Genomic DNA, 18,974 nt, shown 5'->3' with positions numbered 1-18,974 from the left:
TTTCTTATTTCTTCAGTCAATGGGAAGGTGTCCTCTTCAATAGAAAGTAAAACTTATGATCTCTAAGGGCCTAACAGCCTGAATGGAAGAAAGGGTAAAGACGTAAGTTTAAATAATCTCTTTGAATTTGACAAGTCACTTAAGTTACCTAGAATTCACTTGAATTCTTTTTCTAAGAAGGGAGTTAGATCAGGTGATTTCTAAGGACTTTTCCAATTAAGGTACTCTGTAATTCTATAGCACTCAGAATCATGCATTATAAGTTAGAGTTCATAGGATCATAGAGCTACAATTCAAAGAGATTTCAGACCTCCTTGTTTTACAGATGAAGAAGTAAGCTAAGTGATTTGTGCAAAGTAGTAAAGGATCTGAACTGAGCCACTGGCCTTTCCACTGTCCACCACATTGCCTTGATTAGCTAGAAGTCTCTACTAGAAAACTATGAAGTTAGATGTTTTGCAAAAGGTTTCTTGCAATGCTTTAACAAAAGTTTTATAGAATCTGAGGATGTTAGAACTGGGAAAGCTCTTAACTTAAAGTCATATAATCCAGCTCTATCATTTTACAGAAAAGGGAATTCAGGTCCATTGAGGTTAAATGACTAAGGACACAAGGTTATAGGAGTAAAGCTGGAACTTGAAAAAACCAAGTTGACTGATTCCCAATTCTGTGGAATTTCCAACTCATGGTGCTGCCTCCCCATTACTTCTTTCCTAAGTCTTATGACATCAAGTACTATGTATGGCACAGTTTGCTATGGCTCATTGTTGCCATACTTAATAAAAATCACTTGAGACTTAGATTATAATTTTAAAAGACTTACTTCTTTCATTAAAATACTCAGGAAAATATGTGGTGTGAAGACTTAAAAAGATATATAAATATATATATATATATATATATATATATATATATATATATATGGATCAGTATACTAGTTTAACCTCATTAACATTTGAGAATAATAAAATCTATATGAGGTAAACTATAATTATTAGAAAATAAATCATTTGAATTTAATGACTAATAAAATGGATTTAAAAATTACCTTCCTGAAGTCAATCACAAACAAGTTCTCATAGCATGTCACACTCTAGTGAACTAAGAAAATCAAGATCAAATGATATTTAATTTCATAATACATATCCAGATAATTTTCATAGCCTCCCATTGCCTTTCTTTCTACTTATCAGTGATAATATCTACGAGACTGGCTGATGCCACTTGAAAAGCTCTTTAAATGTCTTATGAAGCACAGGAAAGAGAAAGCTGGAAAAAGACAAAATTCAGAAAATACTGGACCCCAAAAGACTATATTTAGCTGCATGAGTTTTACTCAAGTTTCTACAGAGTTCTCAGTTCCATCCCAAAATCTATTTACCCTGAAAGGTACTTCAATTTTGAGAATAGTTTTATTTTACAAGTTTAACTTTACAATTTGAGAAAATGTAAAGGGTTTTCAAGATCAGGCATCACCATTTCCTTCTTTCCTGGCTTGATATATGAAAATAGCTCATTTTTGTAATAAATTTTAAATTTGAAAATTGCAAAGTCAGAGGACTTCTTCCCATATTTTCATTTATTTAAGTTTCATCAATGCCTTTGTTTTTTAACTTCAACAGCCATTTCAAATATTTGCTCATCTCTTATCCCCCATGAAGAAAAACCAAACCAAAAAAACCCAATGCACCAATGCATCTGATAGTGTATACAACATTTCACACCCATGATAGCCTATATTTCCAATAGAAATATAGAAATATATTTCCTTATTTATTTTCCAGGGTCAAGATTTCTTGATCATGGGGCATCTAAGTGGCATAGTAGAAAGAGCACCGATCCTGATGTCAGGAGGAACTGAGCTCAAATCCAGGCCTCAGACACTTAATAATTACCTAGCTGTGTGACCTTGAGCAAATCACCTAACCCTATTGCCTTGTCAAAAAAAAAATTTCTTGATCACGAATTTACAAAGATTTTGGTTTATTTTTAGTATTCTTTGTCTTTAGATTACAGTACTTATTTTATATGCTGTTCTTCTAGCTCTGTTTACTTCTCCCTGCATCATTTCTTCCAGATTTCAGGTTTCTGTGAATAACCTTTTGATCAAAATTAAGGTTTAAGTTACTTTTCTTACAAAATTCAAATTCTTTTTTTCCAAATTCAAAATTTTTCTAGACTGTATTTATTAAGGATTATTATGAAAGGCACTTAGAAGTCAGAATTAGGATTAATGGGGGAGAAGAAGAGAGATTTTAGTTCAATTTAATAAACTTATTAATAATTAGAACTCTCTAAAAACCATAAACAGCAGCCTGAGTAGATAAATCCCTTATTATTCACAAAGCTTTTTTGTGAAAACACATGTTGGGTTTTTCTCATTTATGCTGCTGTAGGACAAATGTGCTCTGTGGTTCCTTTCAATTCTGTAATTGTAAGGTTCTATGGCATCCAACAGTCATATGGACTCTAGACTAGAAACTTCTAGTTTATCAGAGACTTTTGAGAGCAACACTGCCCTCCAAACTCTAAAGCAACTAAATCGCTTTTTCAATTAAGTAAAACTTCCTATCCTCTAAGTCGATTAAGGATCTATAGTAAAATTCCCAAAGATGCCAATGTTGTGCCTACTCTGCTGCCTACTCAGAAAAGTGGTAAAATATCAAAGGATGCAAATGTTCTAACTAGGTAATAACACAATAAATGAGGTTAAAGTAATAAAAAGTCATTCATTATATAATAATAATAACAAATTTTAACCAAAAAGAAGTTGTGTGGTACAGTAGGAAAAAAACTGGGATTGGAAGTCAAAAGACAATAAAATATTATACCAGAACTGCTGCTAATTAGTTAAGCTATTTTAGATATAATTTCTTTGATTACTTGTAAATTGAAAGAGTTAGAGTAAATGATGTCTAAGGGTCCTTTCTAGTTCTAAAATTGTTACTCTACAAATATGTTCTATAGAAAGTTACCATAATTTCAAGAGAAACAATTATAATTAATCATTTAAATGTAGCTCTACTGAACTACAACCTGTTGAGATGGATAAGTCAATTAATTTTGGGGACTTGAATCACTTTAGTAGACATTTATTCTAGATTAGGTTGAAACATGCAGTTCTTAGAGAGGCTGCATTTGACTTGTGGTTTAGGATCTGCAAATTATAATCTGAAATCGTAATCAGAGTTTTGCTTTTTTAAAAAAATATTTAGGTATTCCCCTGTGAATGTAAGCCAGATGCATCAAATCATATAAATTTTACAATATAAGGGGGGGGGGAGAGAACAAAATGGGATAATAAAAGCAATTCTCACATTTCTGTGATGTTTTAAGATCTACAAAATGCTTTCCTCAAAATAAACTTGTAAGAAAGGTAGTTGAAGTATTATCACAACCATTTTACAAATGGAGAAACTAAGGCTCATTAAGGAATCACTGGTGTAGTAAAAATGATTTTTAAATGAAATTAAAAAACCCCAAACCCTGCTTAATTAAGTGATTACCCAGCCAAAGGGTACCAGTTAGCATTAGGAATTTAAAAAATCCTTTTTTTGTTTCTTTATACAATGCTCTTTCTAATGTGTGATGTACCTTTAGTACAAGTGATATTCTAGATAAAATAATAGTTGTTAATGGCAGAGCCAAGAATAACAGTTTTGTTTTCAAAAGGTCAAAGTTTAAAATGTTACATGATACCTAGAAGTAGACCTCTTAATTGGCACATTTAGTACAAGAGTTTATTACTTAAGCCCAAAGTAGATTGGGGGGGGGGGGGGAGAAGTGGAGAGATAGAAACAAGACCTAGATGAATACAGAGGGCTATGTGCTTTACAGTCAAGTAAGACAAAGGAGATGGAAAGAGGAAGACAACAAATTTTGTCCTACTTCACAATTCTGTCTAGACCAGTTCTAGTACACTATAATTAGATTAGCATTGTAAATACTTTCTTTCATTTAATAATATTTTGGTACCCAACGCGAAAAGCAAGGACTCTTGGGCTACCATGAGATTCTAAGAAAGGGGTTGCAAATCAATCCACATGCATGCCTTGCATTGCCATTTTCATCTTATTTAGTTTCAACAAAATAGTAAAGGTTTTGAACTTATTTTTAAATGTAGGTGGATTTGAGATTAACAAAATACAAACTCATTTAAAATCAGCATTAAATTCATAGTAGCTTTTGTCACCCTATAGTTTTTGCATCAATAGATTAATCATGTGTGAATTCATCAAAATTTTAACCTTCCTACTTAAAAAAAGATTAGGAATCACTGATGTAGTACAAAAATGATTTTTAAATGAAATAACAAAACCCAAACCCTGCTTAATTCTTTGACTCTATTGAGGAACTTTTTGAGAATAAACATTAATCAATAAATTAAGAGGGCTTTAAACTAAAAAAGAAGAAAAGAAAAAAGTGCCCAGATTCAGCCACTAAGCCAGATATTTCAGAGGGTAATAGATCCAACCAAGAATGAAAAGGAGTGCTGAGTAATTCTGAGGAAGCAAAAGCAGGAAAAAAATAGAATGACCTGGTCATAATCACTTCATGATTGATTAAGCATGAATCTGAGAATAAAATCTGAAATTCTTGCTGAGAATAGCACCTCTGGTGTGAGAGCCGCTGACCTCTTTTCAGGGCTGCTCTCCACATCTGGTGTCTACCTGATTCATCAAACTCTCAATCCAATAAGTTGTAGTAGTCATAGACCCCTCACCCTGGTAAACCTATTCAGTAGATAGGCTAAACTAGGTTGAGGGTAGCTAAAGGGTCTCAAACTCATAGGTAAGCTAGGGGGCTGTCCACCCCAAGCATGTGAAGACTTCCCCTGGTGGAATGGAAGAATGAGAACAACTTATTCCAAGGGACATGCAGGCAGATGAAACAGCCACTGTGGAGCACTTAGATCTTAGATAGACATAGAAGACATCAAGTCATTCATCTGGAGTCATCACCAATTATCTTGACTCTTGCCACTGGATTGTGGTGACTCTGGAAGAGAGTTAGGCTGATGACTCCATGCAACTCTGCCTCCAATTTGCACATCAATCAAAAAACTTACTGAACTGGATTTGATCTATATCATAGTATACTATACTCTACAGGATTTCTTTACAAAGGAATAAAAGTTTAAAAGAAACCCAATTTTTTTCTTTTTTGTTTTATTAAGGATTTTATTTAGAGTTTTACAATTTCCCCCCCATCTTACTCCCCACCCCCAGAAAGCAGTTTGTCAGTCTTTACTTTGTAAGAAACCCAATATTTATGAATCAGAGATGTTCATATTAATGAGGAAGTGTGAATAAGGACATTACCTAAAAATGTTAATTTGTGCAGGTAAATATGAACTCCTAATAATGTCAAACTTAAGAAGTAAATCTGACACTTAATAATAAAATAAGACAGACACATGATTTTGGAATCTAGCCATAGAAGATAGAATGAATAAGTAAAAGAAACCAAATAGGCAAATTAAATTAAGAAAATATTTACTTAGGAAAATGTCCACAAATATAAAGGAAAGGTCTTTTGAGAAAACTCTTGAATGAGTAGTAAGAAAAACAGAAGTGATAGAATGCTGGGGCAAACCATAAGCCCCCAAAACAAGTTGAAGAAATAAATAATGAGCTACAGAATGATGGGGCAAACGATATGCCCCCAAAACAACTTGAAGAAATAAATAATAAGCTACTGAGACCAAGATCACAAAGCTGTCCTGGAGACAAGATACAGTTTGGTAAAGATGTGCAATTATTGGGACAGATACTAAAATTTCTAACTGTTTAAGGCAAATAAGTTGAGTCTACTGACTTGCCCATTAGCAATTTCTCATCTTCCAAACTTTATAGAGCTGCGTAATAGACCTCTCTTAATGTATGCTAAGATTTCAATACTTTTCTTAGCTATCATATCACATTACTGCCTTGAACTGAGTTTGTGAGTCACTAAAACCCCAAATCTTTTTTAGATGAACTGTGTTGGGACAAAATTCTTTGATCATGTACTTGGGAAGTCACTGTTTGTTTTACTGGACTTGTGATTATATAAGAAAAGGGAACTCTTGAAGGGAAAAAACTTTCTACCAATGCAGATCAGCACCTTTTCTGCAACTTAGAAAATTATCTTGGGAACTGAGGGGTTCAGTAACTTGCCAACATGATATAGCCAGTTTGTGTCAGAGATAAATCTTGTACTCATGTCTTCCAATCTTTTTTACATTAATGTCTACTGAATTTCATCTAACCAGATCTTGCATAATGTTCTCAATATACAAGGCCATATGGACAAGAATTACACAAGGTAAAAAGGTTAAATGCGTTAAAATCTGTACTTCTGGAGGGAATACCTGCATCAGTGAAATCACAGATCTTGAAAGTACTGGAGAAAAAATTGATGATTAAAAAAGTTTACATTTTAAAAATATTCTTCCAGATACAATTCACATACCATAGTTTCTTGAAATTCATTTACAACTAGCAGTGACCTCTTTTTTTGACTCTAATGACTCTTGGATCTCTCATGTATTAACATGAGCTAACAAGTTAGCTGTCCTATTCCATCCATAAGTTTCTACAGGATAAGGATTGTGTCATTTTTTTCATTTTTTGCATCTTTGGACACTAGCAGACTTTAATAGGCTCTTAAAAATTGATTGAATTGAATTGCTTCTTGTAGGATCCCTAAGTGAAATGGCATCTATTCTGGTTAAAGTTCTCATGCTCAAGGATGTACAAACCCTCACTCTAAACTATGTTAACCTCGACGACTTCCAAGGGGGATATATGTGGGCAACACTTACTGTTATGTGAAGATATCTTACAGAAGAAGTTCTAGAAATAGATCCAATAGATAATCTGAATTAGGTGATTCCCCACCCCACCCCCACTTACAAGGAAAATCATTTATTTGCTGCTTCCTTGCACAAAAAAACGAAGTTAGTCTGTTTCTACTCTTGTAACTGGCTCAGGCAATATTCAGATTTCTCTAGGTATTAGGATTTATTAAGTTTTGCTTACTTTCTCAACACCCTAGGATAAAAGTATTGAAGCATTAAACTTCTGATTTTTGCTTGAAATGCTGAAAAAGACTTATTTCACCTTTCTGACCTGTCTGATAAGGAAGGTATTTATACTCTCATTTAGTTTTACTTACTTTTCCTCAATGCAAACTCTTCATCAGATGGTTTCCGTTCAGGTTTGCGCTTGGGTAGCAGTTTTTTCATAGTCTTAGGGCTCTTACTGAGATCCTAGAGAAAAGAATTTTAAAAAACCTGTTTTGCTAAAAAATCCTCAAAAGCTGAAAGTTTAGACTGGTAGGTACAACCAGGGGTTGTTGTTAAGTATGAAATCTTATGACACCATAGCCACCGTTACATACATTTTTCTTTTATGACTTTTAAAATTTACCAGCTGCTTGGACATTACTTTGGAATTAATAAGCCACTTTCAGTTTTGGTTAAATTGAATGCTACTTCTCCATAGGCTCTTGAGAAAGCAGACATTTATTGTGTTTACTTGGATATTCTACTAGCATTTTAATACTATTCATCAAAGTTGCTGCAAGCATGAAGGCAGGCTGGCAGAGGTTCAAGAAGGAAAAATGGCAGATGGCACAATAAAGGCAAATACGTCCATAAGTACATACATACATACATATACACATACACACACACATACTCACATTCTCACATATACCTAGATTGAGGGAACTGTTAATCAAATATAACCAGAAATGGGTTGGAGTTCAGAGTAGTGATTTTGAGAGGAAGACGGTTGACACAATGATAATGATTTACTGAAGAAAACATTGTAAACCACAGAAGAGGAAGCTAGGGGAATAATAGTAGTAGGAGGAGTAAGGAAAGACCTACAGAGAAGGAATAGGGTAAGAGAGATACAGCTTGGGCTGCTCTATGCATAAACACGCCAATTCCAGTCCAAGAAATGTACCAGTCCACCCCTTACCTTCAGAACACAAGACATTCTCTAAAAAAGGGCACAACAGGAAAGTGAAAAAGTGAATGAGGAGAAAGACTATTGAGGGATAACATTTCAAACACCTGAGCTTTTATCAAACACTGGTTTTTGTAGTTGAGTGTGTGTGTGTGTGTGTGCGCCTGTGTGTCCATGTCTATACATACAGATATATCTATATGTACAGAAATATATATGTATTAAGTCAAATGTTACATAATTTAAATTATAAATGATACATTTATTCAAAAAACAAGAATTTGACATTTTAAAAATAGAGATTTGTTACAGGGGAGCAGGAAGAAAGAGTTTTATAAATTAAGTCCCATTTTCTGTTTAAAAAAAAAGTCTGGTTTTTGTGGCTATCACTTGGCTTTTTTATTAAAAAAAAAAAAGAAATATAAAACTTGCAATGAACACCCCATAAAAATGGGACAAAAATCAATACAAAAAGATACATGATATACATTTGAGAGTAAATCGCAAAGTGACTAGAGAGTTGGTCTAAGCCAATTGTGACTCAAACTGATTGTGACTCCAGGCCATTCATTTAACCTTTTTGTCCTTTAGATAACTTTCTAGGACTAAGTTGCAGAGCAGGTGTTGACTTGCAAGAGGAAGTTTCTTTATGGGACAGTTCATTATCCCCAACTAAATTACAGGTCTTCTACCTCTTCCTATACAAAATCAGACTGGTGTTTGAAAATATACAAATTATCATTCCCGTCCCACATCAGGAGTTTCTCATAATATCCTATTTGGGGAATTCACAATAAAGGACCTTTTCCAAATGAAGCACAAGCTAAAGCAAACATGCTTTTCCAGCAAATGGACTGAAGCTCTTGGAAAAAGTTGAGGCTTCTGAGTAATATTCCTGGGTAATATAAACTGTATTCTCTAATCATGGAGGTCATGAAGGGTAACAAGAAATCAGTCAAATCTGGAATAATATTGATACGTACCCCAAGTTTTAAGCTCCACAGGTAAAAATCTCCTAAATTATTATAAGTCCTTCCCTTTAGACTGTAGAGTCTAAACAAATAGTTTATTAGAAAAATAGAGAAAATCAATAATCTTCATTACTAGCCAATCATTAAAAAATTATTGGATTTGGACTCAAGGAGGTCAACAAAAAGAGGTGAAGGAAGAAACATGTCACAAAAACAGATTTTACCAAGCAATAAACAAAGAAATGTTAAGAATAATTATTTCTTGTGCCAAACTTTTTTTTCACAAGCACTTAGAAATAAGTACTCTAATATATACTTTAATATAGAGAGTGCTCTAATATATAGAGTGCTTGATGTGTCTCCTCCTGCAAATCTCGTTGTCAACTTCACAATGTGACTTAAATGACAATGCAGAAATGTTTCCACAAACTTATTTTCTACACCAGCAGTATCTGTCTTTACAGATGTAGGCACCTTTGTTGTAAACATTTGAATTCTGTTCATTTGACAACACAATTTAAGACGAATATGTCATTTCCATATCATTGCAGAACTTTACGGCAGATGGGAAATTAATATAATTATACTTATTTTGTGGATAAATACTAGCTTTCAGCTTGCTAAGCACTGTATATAGTATATGAAGCTGCAGAAGTAGGAAAGCAGTGAATGAGGCTAGAATGAGGCAACCAGTTTTCTTGCAGGCAAAACAGAGAATTTCTTGGATTTTCAAGACTTCATTCTTCATATCATATAGCTTCTTCTAATGACCAAAGGAAATGATATCTTGCATGAGATTGCAAAGTTACTGAAAGTGTTATAAATGGCAAGAGCATGACATGCAAAAATGAAATGATTCCCACCACCAACTATAAGTTAAAAATAATTTCTGGCTCTGAAACAGTCACACAGGAAGCCCACATGAAATTATTTTTCAATTGCCTTGCTATGTAAACTGGCAAAGATTAAGGAATGCTGTAGAAACAACACTTGTCGATGATGCCTTCTTATGTATAAAAATGACTGTTTTCCAAAAGAAGGCTTTTGGCAGGATTCAATTTAAGGATAGGATCCCACATAAGGACAGGATCCTTTCAACCAGGCCTAATGACCAAGGCACTGGAAAAATTAAGTGAAAAGAAAGTATAAAAGTCTAAGGATGAAAACATCTTCCTCTTTAACTCTGAATAAGCCAGCCTGCATTAAACAAGGAATCATAAATTCTGAACTGCCAATATTTCAGAATTAGCTAAAATGAAAACTGGGGAGTAAACAGTGTAGCCAATTGAACCCCCAAATCTGAAGTTCAGTTTTCTACCATGATCCTGTTCTTCTCACATCAACCCTTTTGATTGGCAGCAGGACCTCACCTCTTTGTAACAGAGAGCAGCTGAAGGCCGTAGAGGAGGTGCAGGTCGCAGGCAGCTCAGGCTCCAAGGTTTGGGAGTTTTAGGAGGCTCCAGAGGTCCCCAATTAATTGTGGTATGTGGAGTCCCATGATGTGAAGGGTGTGGGAGCGTGTGGTATGCAGGAGTCAGTGGCACTGGCTTGCTGTCTGAATGTTTGCTGGATGGTGTGATTGGATGGGAAGGAAGCTGCCAAGTGTACAAAAGTTTAAGAAAAGAGAAGAAACAACTTATGAGACTATTTAGTACTTCAATGTAAAGATTGTAATATAAAAAAGTTGAATTAAAACTTGGAATAAATAATTCAAGAATTAATTAATTAACAATTAATAGATATAGAATTTTAAAAAAGATTTCAAGCTTCTTGAGGACAGACACTATATCCTGGCTTTTGATCTTTGTATATCAAGGACTTCTGAATATCCAGGATGAGTGTCTTAAACACAGAATTCAAGTAAAAAATTATTTGGATTTGTTGTTGAAAAGGCAGTGAAATTCACTAGTATAGCTCAGCAACAACCAAAGCACTTAGTTCCCTGGTCCTGCTATAAAGTTTAAATGTTTTAATGTTTTGTTTAAGGTCATACTTTTATTGGCATAGCTTATGAATTACAGAACGTGAGTTGGTGGGAACTGTAAAGATCATCTAACCCCGCCCCTCCCTCCATTTTATAGTTCAGAAAATTGAAATCCAGTGAAGTTAAGGGACTTGCCCAAAGACCTGTTATAAGATCAAGGCAGCTCTCGATAAAAAACTAGGACCACTCTAAAGAGACCATCATCTTTTTCTTTTTTGCGTGAAATTACATTTTTTGGATGACTTTCATTTCCATTATCACAAAAGGCAAAATAATATTTTACAAGGGGAGTCAGAACTACTTGCATGTGGTGAATAAAATGGCTCTACTAATTCTTTCCGCTTCAATAGCAGGTATCAATGGCTTATGACATTTATACTACTTATCTGTATTAGTTCCAAGAAATGTAAAATTTATTCAAAACTAATACTTAAAACTTACTTTCTAAAAGTGTTAAAAAATGAGGAATTATTTCTGAATGATGATTAAGAAGGGGAAAATAGGTAAACCAATATTGAAGTATAAACAAGGAATATTCAAAAAAAGCTACTATTTGAAAAGGAGTTATAAAGTAATTCTTCTTTTCTCCAAGCAATTAAGCATTCAGTGGAAATAATGACTAATAATTTAATTTGAAGCAAAAACTGAAACCATCATAGGCTCTGAATATATTTAAAAGTTTTAAAAGCAATAATAATTATAAAAATTTACAACTAGGGGCAGCTAGGTGACACAGTGGATAGAGTACCAGGTCTGGAGTCAGGAGGGCCTTGAGTTCAAATCTGGCCTCTGACACTTAATAATTGCCTAGCTGTGTGGCCTTCGGCAAGTCACTCTTAACCCCACTGCCTTAAATAAAAATTTCAAAAAAAATTACTACTGTAAGTTTAAGGTTTAAGTGACCCACTGGAAAGCAAAGTAATTCACAACAGCCTTCCATTAAGGGAAAAAAAAAGGTAGTTTTCAACCTGAGGAGGTCACCTAAGAGAAGTAAATTTTACAGTTTTTAGAGCATCAATGAAATCATTCTATGAGAACAAAGGGAGTAAAGAATATAAAAGTCAAAAGCTCTCTATGGAGAATATTAAGTTTATAAGTAATTCAAAAATACTAAGCTGTCTATTACTGCCTTTGTTCAAGGTATTACTTCAGCCTGGTATGTCTTTCTATGTCATCTTTCTATGTCATCCAACACATCCCTCTGAGGGCTGGCTCAGACAGTACCTCTTCCCTAATATATCCATTCAGAAACGAATAGACTCTTTTGTCTTCACATGCATATATGCAGGATTTTGTTTTATGCATCTCTTATAAAATTTATCTTGTTCTAGTTTGTATTATACGTATCTGTATACAAATTTTCTGTAACATCCGGGAGGCAAGGGGAATTCTTATTCATCTTTTCATGCCCCTAAGTGTCTCAAACCACTTAATAAATGTTTAATGACTGACTTGTCACTGATTGAACAAAGGGAAGGAAGAATCATTTGATACTGCCAAGGTCTAGGTTGAAATGCAATTTTACTTGCATGTTTAGAGCAGCCCATTATTGAGGACTGTGAGTTAGAATGAGCCTTTATTTTCTATATTTTAAAATATCCCAACACTAAAACAAGAAATTCTTTTTCAAAGAGTAATGGGAGATGTCTCTTTAGTAAGTTTTAAAAGATGGAGCAGTTAGGATGGCAGAGTCATTCAAGTCAGAATGTTAGCTACAGCAAATGAGCATAACTTTATCCTCCAAATTTCTGACAGAAATAAGGAGCATAACAATGAGCTGGCATAATGAAACTGCTATCAGTTGTTATATTGTGATGGTCTTTCTTTGGCAATCAGTTTTAGATTGAGAATAAAGGGATGAAACAGATTGACATGGCAAAATCCTAATCTGAAAATGCATAAAGTCTACACATTTATCATGGTTGATTTCAGATCAGAGTTAAAAATGGAGATAATAATAGAACCTACCTCAAAGGATTTGTGTAAGGATAAAATGAGTTAATATTTATAGAACACTTTTCAAACCTTAATGTGTTAATAAAAGTGCCAGTTAAGACTTTCTCACTCTTTTAAGATTAAAAGTGAAAAACAACCTATGCAAAAATAGAAATACAAAATAAAATTTAAGTGAGGATAAAATGAAAATTCTGAAACTTTAATGTTTACTTCTCCTAAAATAATATGATATTCTAACAATCTGAGATTAGTTTAGTTTTTTTTTTGTTTTGTTTTTTTTTGTTTAGGTTTTTGCTAGGCAATGGGGTTAAGTGGCTTGCCCAAGGCCACACAGCTAGGTAATTATTAAGTGTCTGTGACCGGATTTGAACCCAGGTACTCCTGACTCCAGGGCCGGTGCTTTATCCACTGCGCCACCTAGCCGACCCGTAGTTTAGTTTTTTAATGAAAGAACTGAAAAAAAGTCTCATGCACAGAAGAATAAAAATACATTAAGATTAAATGAATCATTTGACTTTCCTCCCATATTATAAAGGTGTCTTCTCATTAAAAAACAAATGCAAAAATACATTACAAAATATATTTAGACAAGCTTTTTCAAAAGTGATGTTTTTGACTGGGGCTTTTTTAAAAAACAGCTTTAATAGTAGTTTAAGGTATATATTTTTTTTTGTTTTTAAGAGGTAGATGCCTTTCCAAGAAAGGCTGGTTCCAAACCAAGTTTTCATGGACCACACATCTGTGACCAAGAATGTGTCATGTGACTGTCTCACAAGACTGATGAATGGTTCAGACTGCCAAAATTCTGTGAAGCAAATCTGTGCAGAGAAACAAATATGGAAGGTAAGCCATCTGATTCCTTTTACAGGAGATACAGATATTACTATGCTGAATGGTGTATCATAACTCAATCAAAAGCCTAATATTGATGGAAATGGGGAGAATGCACACATCAGAATGAGTCCTTACAGTATGAGATGGCACAGAATGAGGCTTAATAGTGGGATTTCCAATGGTTGTGACTTTAGTTTGCTTCTGCAGATGATCTACCCATTCATGAAGATCCTGTTGGTTGTTGCAAGATACCAATATCCGCTCAATCATGCTTCCTGGAGTCAGAGAAGAAAACAAGAGTTGACAGGGGAAATGTTGATCCCAGATACACAGATACATTTTGCACTAATTAAATTTTAACTTCTAAAAAAACTTGAGTAAACCAATTAAGTGATGTTAAATATTTCTCACCGGGATGAAAATTGGTATTCACAAAAAGTTTATTTATCATCACCTGCTATTTCAAATGCATTTTTATGGTTTTCACTGTCTTCCAGCTTTGTGATTGTCGTTCCTGTCATTGGCAGCTTTCCCTAGGAAGGACACAAAAAATCAGTGCTTTCACAGTACAGCAGGTGCTACTCTCTTGTTGACTATGGGTCTGTCTTGAGATTTTCTGTTCTGCATCTCCTGCCTATAGGTAGACAATCCTTGTATTCAAGTCTCATATAGCTTAGAGAGCTGCCCAAGGCTCTGAGAAGTTAGGTAGTCCATCCATGGTCACACAGCAAATATGTATATCAGAGCAAGATTTCAAGTGAGGTTCTCCTGATTACAGGGTCTGGTTTGTAGGCACTATAGCATACTGACAGATACTGTTTTATGAATAAATATAAAATGAGTATGTTAAGAGACATTGTAGTATCACATTGGTGAGCGAAATAACCTCTTTCCTTATACAATATGTCTGCACACCCACATAAAATCTATTATCAAAAAAGGAAAGCATAATTTTATAATCATTGAATGTTCTCTCATAAATGTATAAAGAATTTTGCCACTGAAAAATTGAAAAGATGAAAGGAAAAAAATTACACAGATTTTGAAAAACAAGAGTAGATGACAAGTTGCTTTTTCATGTGTTCTGTGAAAGGGAAGACTCAAAATTTTATCTCTCATGCTTATCTTCCACAAGTTAATCTGAAGGATAGTCTAAAGATGATCATAAATGTAAGGTTAATTGTCGGGATAAGAATAGGAGACTGAATTGGAAGAGAAAGTATAAAAGGAATCTCAATGGTCCCTTCAATTTTGTGATTCTCTAAGAAATCAAGAATTCTAGGGGCAGCTAGGTGGCGTAGTGGTGGATAGAGCACCAGCCTTGGAGTCAGGAGTACCTGAGTTCAAATCTGACTGCAGACATTGAATAATTACCTAGCCACGTGGCCTTGGGCAAGCCACTTAACCCCATTTGCCTTGCAAAAAAAAAAAAAAAAGAATTCTAGTAACAATGAGAACCACAGGTAAAAATCAAAGAAATAGAAAAATGGGGGGAGGAGCATAAGGGAGAAACCAATTATTAGCTAAGAAGACACAAAAATAGAGTATGAATTAATATTCTAAAAAGAAAGAATAATGGCTACAAGTATGTGTTTAGGCAAAAAGATACTGAAGTATACTTTCTTGGTTATATGAAAAGATGTCAAAATTCAAAACCAAGGTCACAAACAAGAGTTAAAAGACTCCACAGCCAAAGATAGTCATTTAGTTCAAATGCACAAAGTGGTGCTTACTTCTAAAGCAGCCTTGATCTTCAACTAGCCTCTGTTTAAATATCCTCCAAGATAAAGAATGCTTTGCAACCCATTCTATTGTTATACAACTTTAATGGATAGGTAGTTCTTCAGAAAATCTGGGTTGGTTTTTTTTTTTGCAAGGCAAATGGAGTTAAGTGGCTTGCCCAAGGCCACATGGCTAGGTAATTATTAAGTGTCTGAGACCTGATTTGAACCCAGGTACTCTTGACTCCAGGGCCCATGTTTTATCCACTGCGCCACCTAGCTGCCCCCCTCTTCAAAAAATCTGAAAGATCACGCAGCAAATCTTTTAAAAATACTTTTTTAAAAAACATTTTTATATATTGCATGTCCTTCCCAGGTCATCTCCCCTGTTTTTATATCAAAGATGAAAATGGGAAGCAAAGGTTATTACACTATTATTAGAAGTCAGTGAAGAAACATTCTAAATTACAGTAGGAAAAGAGTAATGAGTATTATTCAGCATTTATTTACCATAGGCAATACAATATAGATTTGCCACAAATAGGGACCATGGCAATATAGTGGAACAACTGGAAACTACAACTGGATTACAATTATAACTTGGAGTTCAGTAAATGAGAATCTCAAGATTATGATCTCTGCTTTACTCTTCTGGCTCTATGTCTTTATTCATACTATTTCCTTTACCTTGAATGGCTCCTTACTCATTTTTATTTATCTAACTCTAACTCTCTTTTGAGGCCTAGAGGAAAAGGTATCTTGTCTACAAAATCTTCCTTGATTGGGCCCATAATGATGTCTTTTTTTTGCCTGAATTCTGACAGCATTCCCTATTGAAGCTACACATTTTAGCATTTAATATTACAAAGTTTTATATAGTACTATAAGTGCTTCATTATATTAGTCTTGTCCCTCGGACCCAATGGTAAAAAACTTGACTATGTGCCATGCCACTTTCCTTTTAAGTTAACAATAGAAACATAGTACCTGCTAAAATGAATATTCAATCTTCAACACAATAAAATGAGATGATGGTGCTAAATATTTATGAGACAAAAAAGTGCAAATCACACAGGCAAACAGGCATTGATTTAGAAGGCAATGCTATCCAAATTAGAATTACAAGATAAATGATAGGCTAGAAAATCAAAGTAGACTTCAGGAAGCAACAGAAATCTATTTTAGAATTTCTCCTATAAGTGGTCATCTAGTCATTTTTTTTAAACAGCCTTCAAACTACCACTGAAATTCCATGAAATAAATTATTTTTAATCTATTTTTTTCTTTTTGTCTTTTTTTATTCACAGTAACCACAGTAAAATATCATGAATTTATATGTGTATGTATACAACACACACACACACACACACACACACACACACAAAAACACACACATTTAATAAATGTTTGTTCAATACGACTGCATTTCTATTTTGTTGTACAGTTCATCTAAGGTAACAAAAATCAATGATTGCAAAAACAAAACCAAAATATTGGCCAGATTTTATCAACCCAATTGCACATATCAGGTCTGATAAGAGTAGAAAGCAACCTGAGCCAGTCTCCCATAGCACCTGTTTCCTACTAGAGTCTTCCTGCATTGCATCATCCCCATTTTCCCAATCAAGTCTTAATTCAAAGCTGGTTCAGCCCTTTCTTTCTTTTATATTGTACATTTGTGATAACTCCCACATTCGATTGCCTAATTTAGTGTCATGCATCATCCCCATTTTTCCAATCAAGTCTGATTTCAAAGCTGTTCCAGTCCCTTCTTTCTTATACATTGCACACTTGTGGTAACTCCCACATTAGACTGCCCAATTTAGTGTCATGCATCATGTCAGCATTCCAAATTCACAAAGAGAACGTAAAATAAAAGATTAAGTATATTAGAAAATAGCTTTAGAAAAATATGGTTGAAGAACAAATTATTATAATTATACATTTAAAAAGAACAATGAAAATTAAAGATAAAAATTATTCTTTTGAGGAATTTATAAATAAATCATAACAGGAATGTCTATAAGATGATGTCAATGAGGAGAGACTATTACACTATATTCTGTTCAGAGAACAGAATAAACAAATAAATTACATTAATAACCCCTACAAAAGGTCTTAAGATACTTTATAAATATTAATCCATTAATCTTTGGAAAGGACAGTAAAGCAAATAAATGTTACTAATCTAACCTCACAGGTTAAAAAGACAATGCTGGAAAAAGGTGGAAATAGAAATTCTAACTTCATTTCTTTGATAAAACTTGAAAAGAATATTAAATTTATATAACTAAAAGACAATAATGAGGAAAGAACTGAAGAAACACTAAAAATTGAAAGAAGAGAGCTAGGTTGCACACTGATGGTGGGGTTCATGAAAATGGAAAGAAAAAAGTGATAAATATCAGTCTTTATATAAAACAGTAACATATATCCCCTCTTTAATCATTTGGTATACCTTTGACAGTAAAAAATAAAAAGGTATGTTTTATCCAAAAGGCTCCTGAGCAGCCAAAATTGGTGATACAAAATATCACTTGAGCTTTCAAGCTCAAGCATTCATAGGAATGGCCCCCTCAAAATGTCATCTAAGTGAGAAACAATCCTAACAAGCACATTTGTCTGGTTTTCAAACCCATAATAGAGCCAATAGCATATTAGAAGTCAAGAGGAGCTATTACATGAAGGCACAACAACAGGAGTGAGAATTAACAGTTGACAAGAAGGCAAGAATCATTGTATACAGAGCAATCAATTCTACAAAATTCAAAAGAGAGTCAATGTACCAAACTAAATCAAGGTATAAAAATCAATCCTGATTACACATGCTAAGAAAGACTATACTGTATAAAGCATAATAATTTTTTTTATTAAGGAATATAATCATTTTGTGGAAACTATTTTAACATATTTAATATGATCTTAGGATTTAGAGTCAGAAGAACCCTAGAAATCATCAGGTTCAGTCCCTTCATTTTACAGATGAGGAAATGGAGGCTCAGAGATTAATTGCCTATTTAAAGGAATTAAAAATAAGTTAGTTTTCCAAAAGAACTCATTTCTAAAGGTTCTGGTTTGCACTTAGTTGCTAACCTAAGTAGTTTTAGAGACTTAATGGAAGGTATTATCAACTAAGGTTGGTATATCCCCATTTAGATTGGGTTTTGGAACCAATCAATGTAATGTATATCATGTTACTCAACCACCCACTGAAAAATTAGGGAAAAAAATGGGAGAAGCAAAATAACAATGATATGGGAAAAAATTTTCATTCTCTCACAAAAGGGAAAATTTTGTATAAAGATATGTGTGGGGGAAAAAATAGCAAAGAACTGAGTACAAATTTCTGGAATGTGTCCAATTTTAAAAATAAAAGAATGGCAATAAGAAATGTTAAAACAAGGAAGTCTGACTATTCTCTGAGATACTTTCCAGCTCTGTATCTAAGATCTTATGATTTATATTCCCTTGGAACCTAGACATGGGTATGGGCATATAATTAACATAAACACATGTGCTCTAGTTTTGAATGGAAACTGATTTTAAAAAA

General features: G+C 33.8%; 1 protein-coding gene across 11 annotated transcripts in view; it reads right to left on the bottom strand.

Annotated features, from left to right (window-relative positions):
* Positions 1 to 18,974, bottom strand: part of ARHGEF7 (Rho guanine nucleotide exchange factor 7) — a 314,501-nt gene that overhangs the window by 28,211 nt on the left and 267,316 nt on the right. For 10 of the 11 annotated variants that reach the window (XM_074192051.1, XM_074192042.1, XM_074192050.1 and 7 more), the window contains 4 exons: positions 14,158 to 14,236; positions 13,839 to 13,978; positions 10,300 to 10,524; positions 7,159 to 7,252 (listed from right to left, as the gene is read on the bottom strand). In XM_074192051.1, coding sequence (XP_074048152.1) covers positions 7,159 to 7,252; positions 10,300 to 10,524; positions 13,839 to 13,978; positions 14,158 to 14,236 — 538 coding nt within the window. The remainder of the gene's footprint in view (positions 1 to 7,158; positions 7,253 to 10,299; positions 10,525 to 13,838; positions 13,979 to 14,157; positions 14,237 to 18,974) is intronic. The other variant, XM_074192046.1, reaches the window with a different exon arrangement.

This window comes from Macrotis lagotis, chromosome 6 (assembly GCF_037893015.1).
Source record: "Macrotis lagotis isolate mMagLag1 chromosome 6, bilby.v1.9.chrom.fasta, whole genome shotgun sequence".
NCBI classification, from domain to species: domain Eukaryota; kingdom Metazoa; phylum Chordata; class Mammalia; order Peramelemorphia; family Peramelidae; genus Macrotis; species Macrotis lagotis.
The sequence above is the reverse complement of the archived record's forward strand: the minus strand, read 5'-3'. Positions and strand labels throughout refer to the sequence as shown.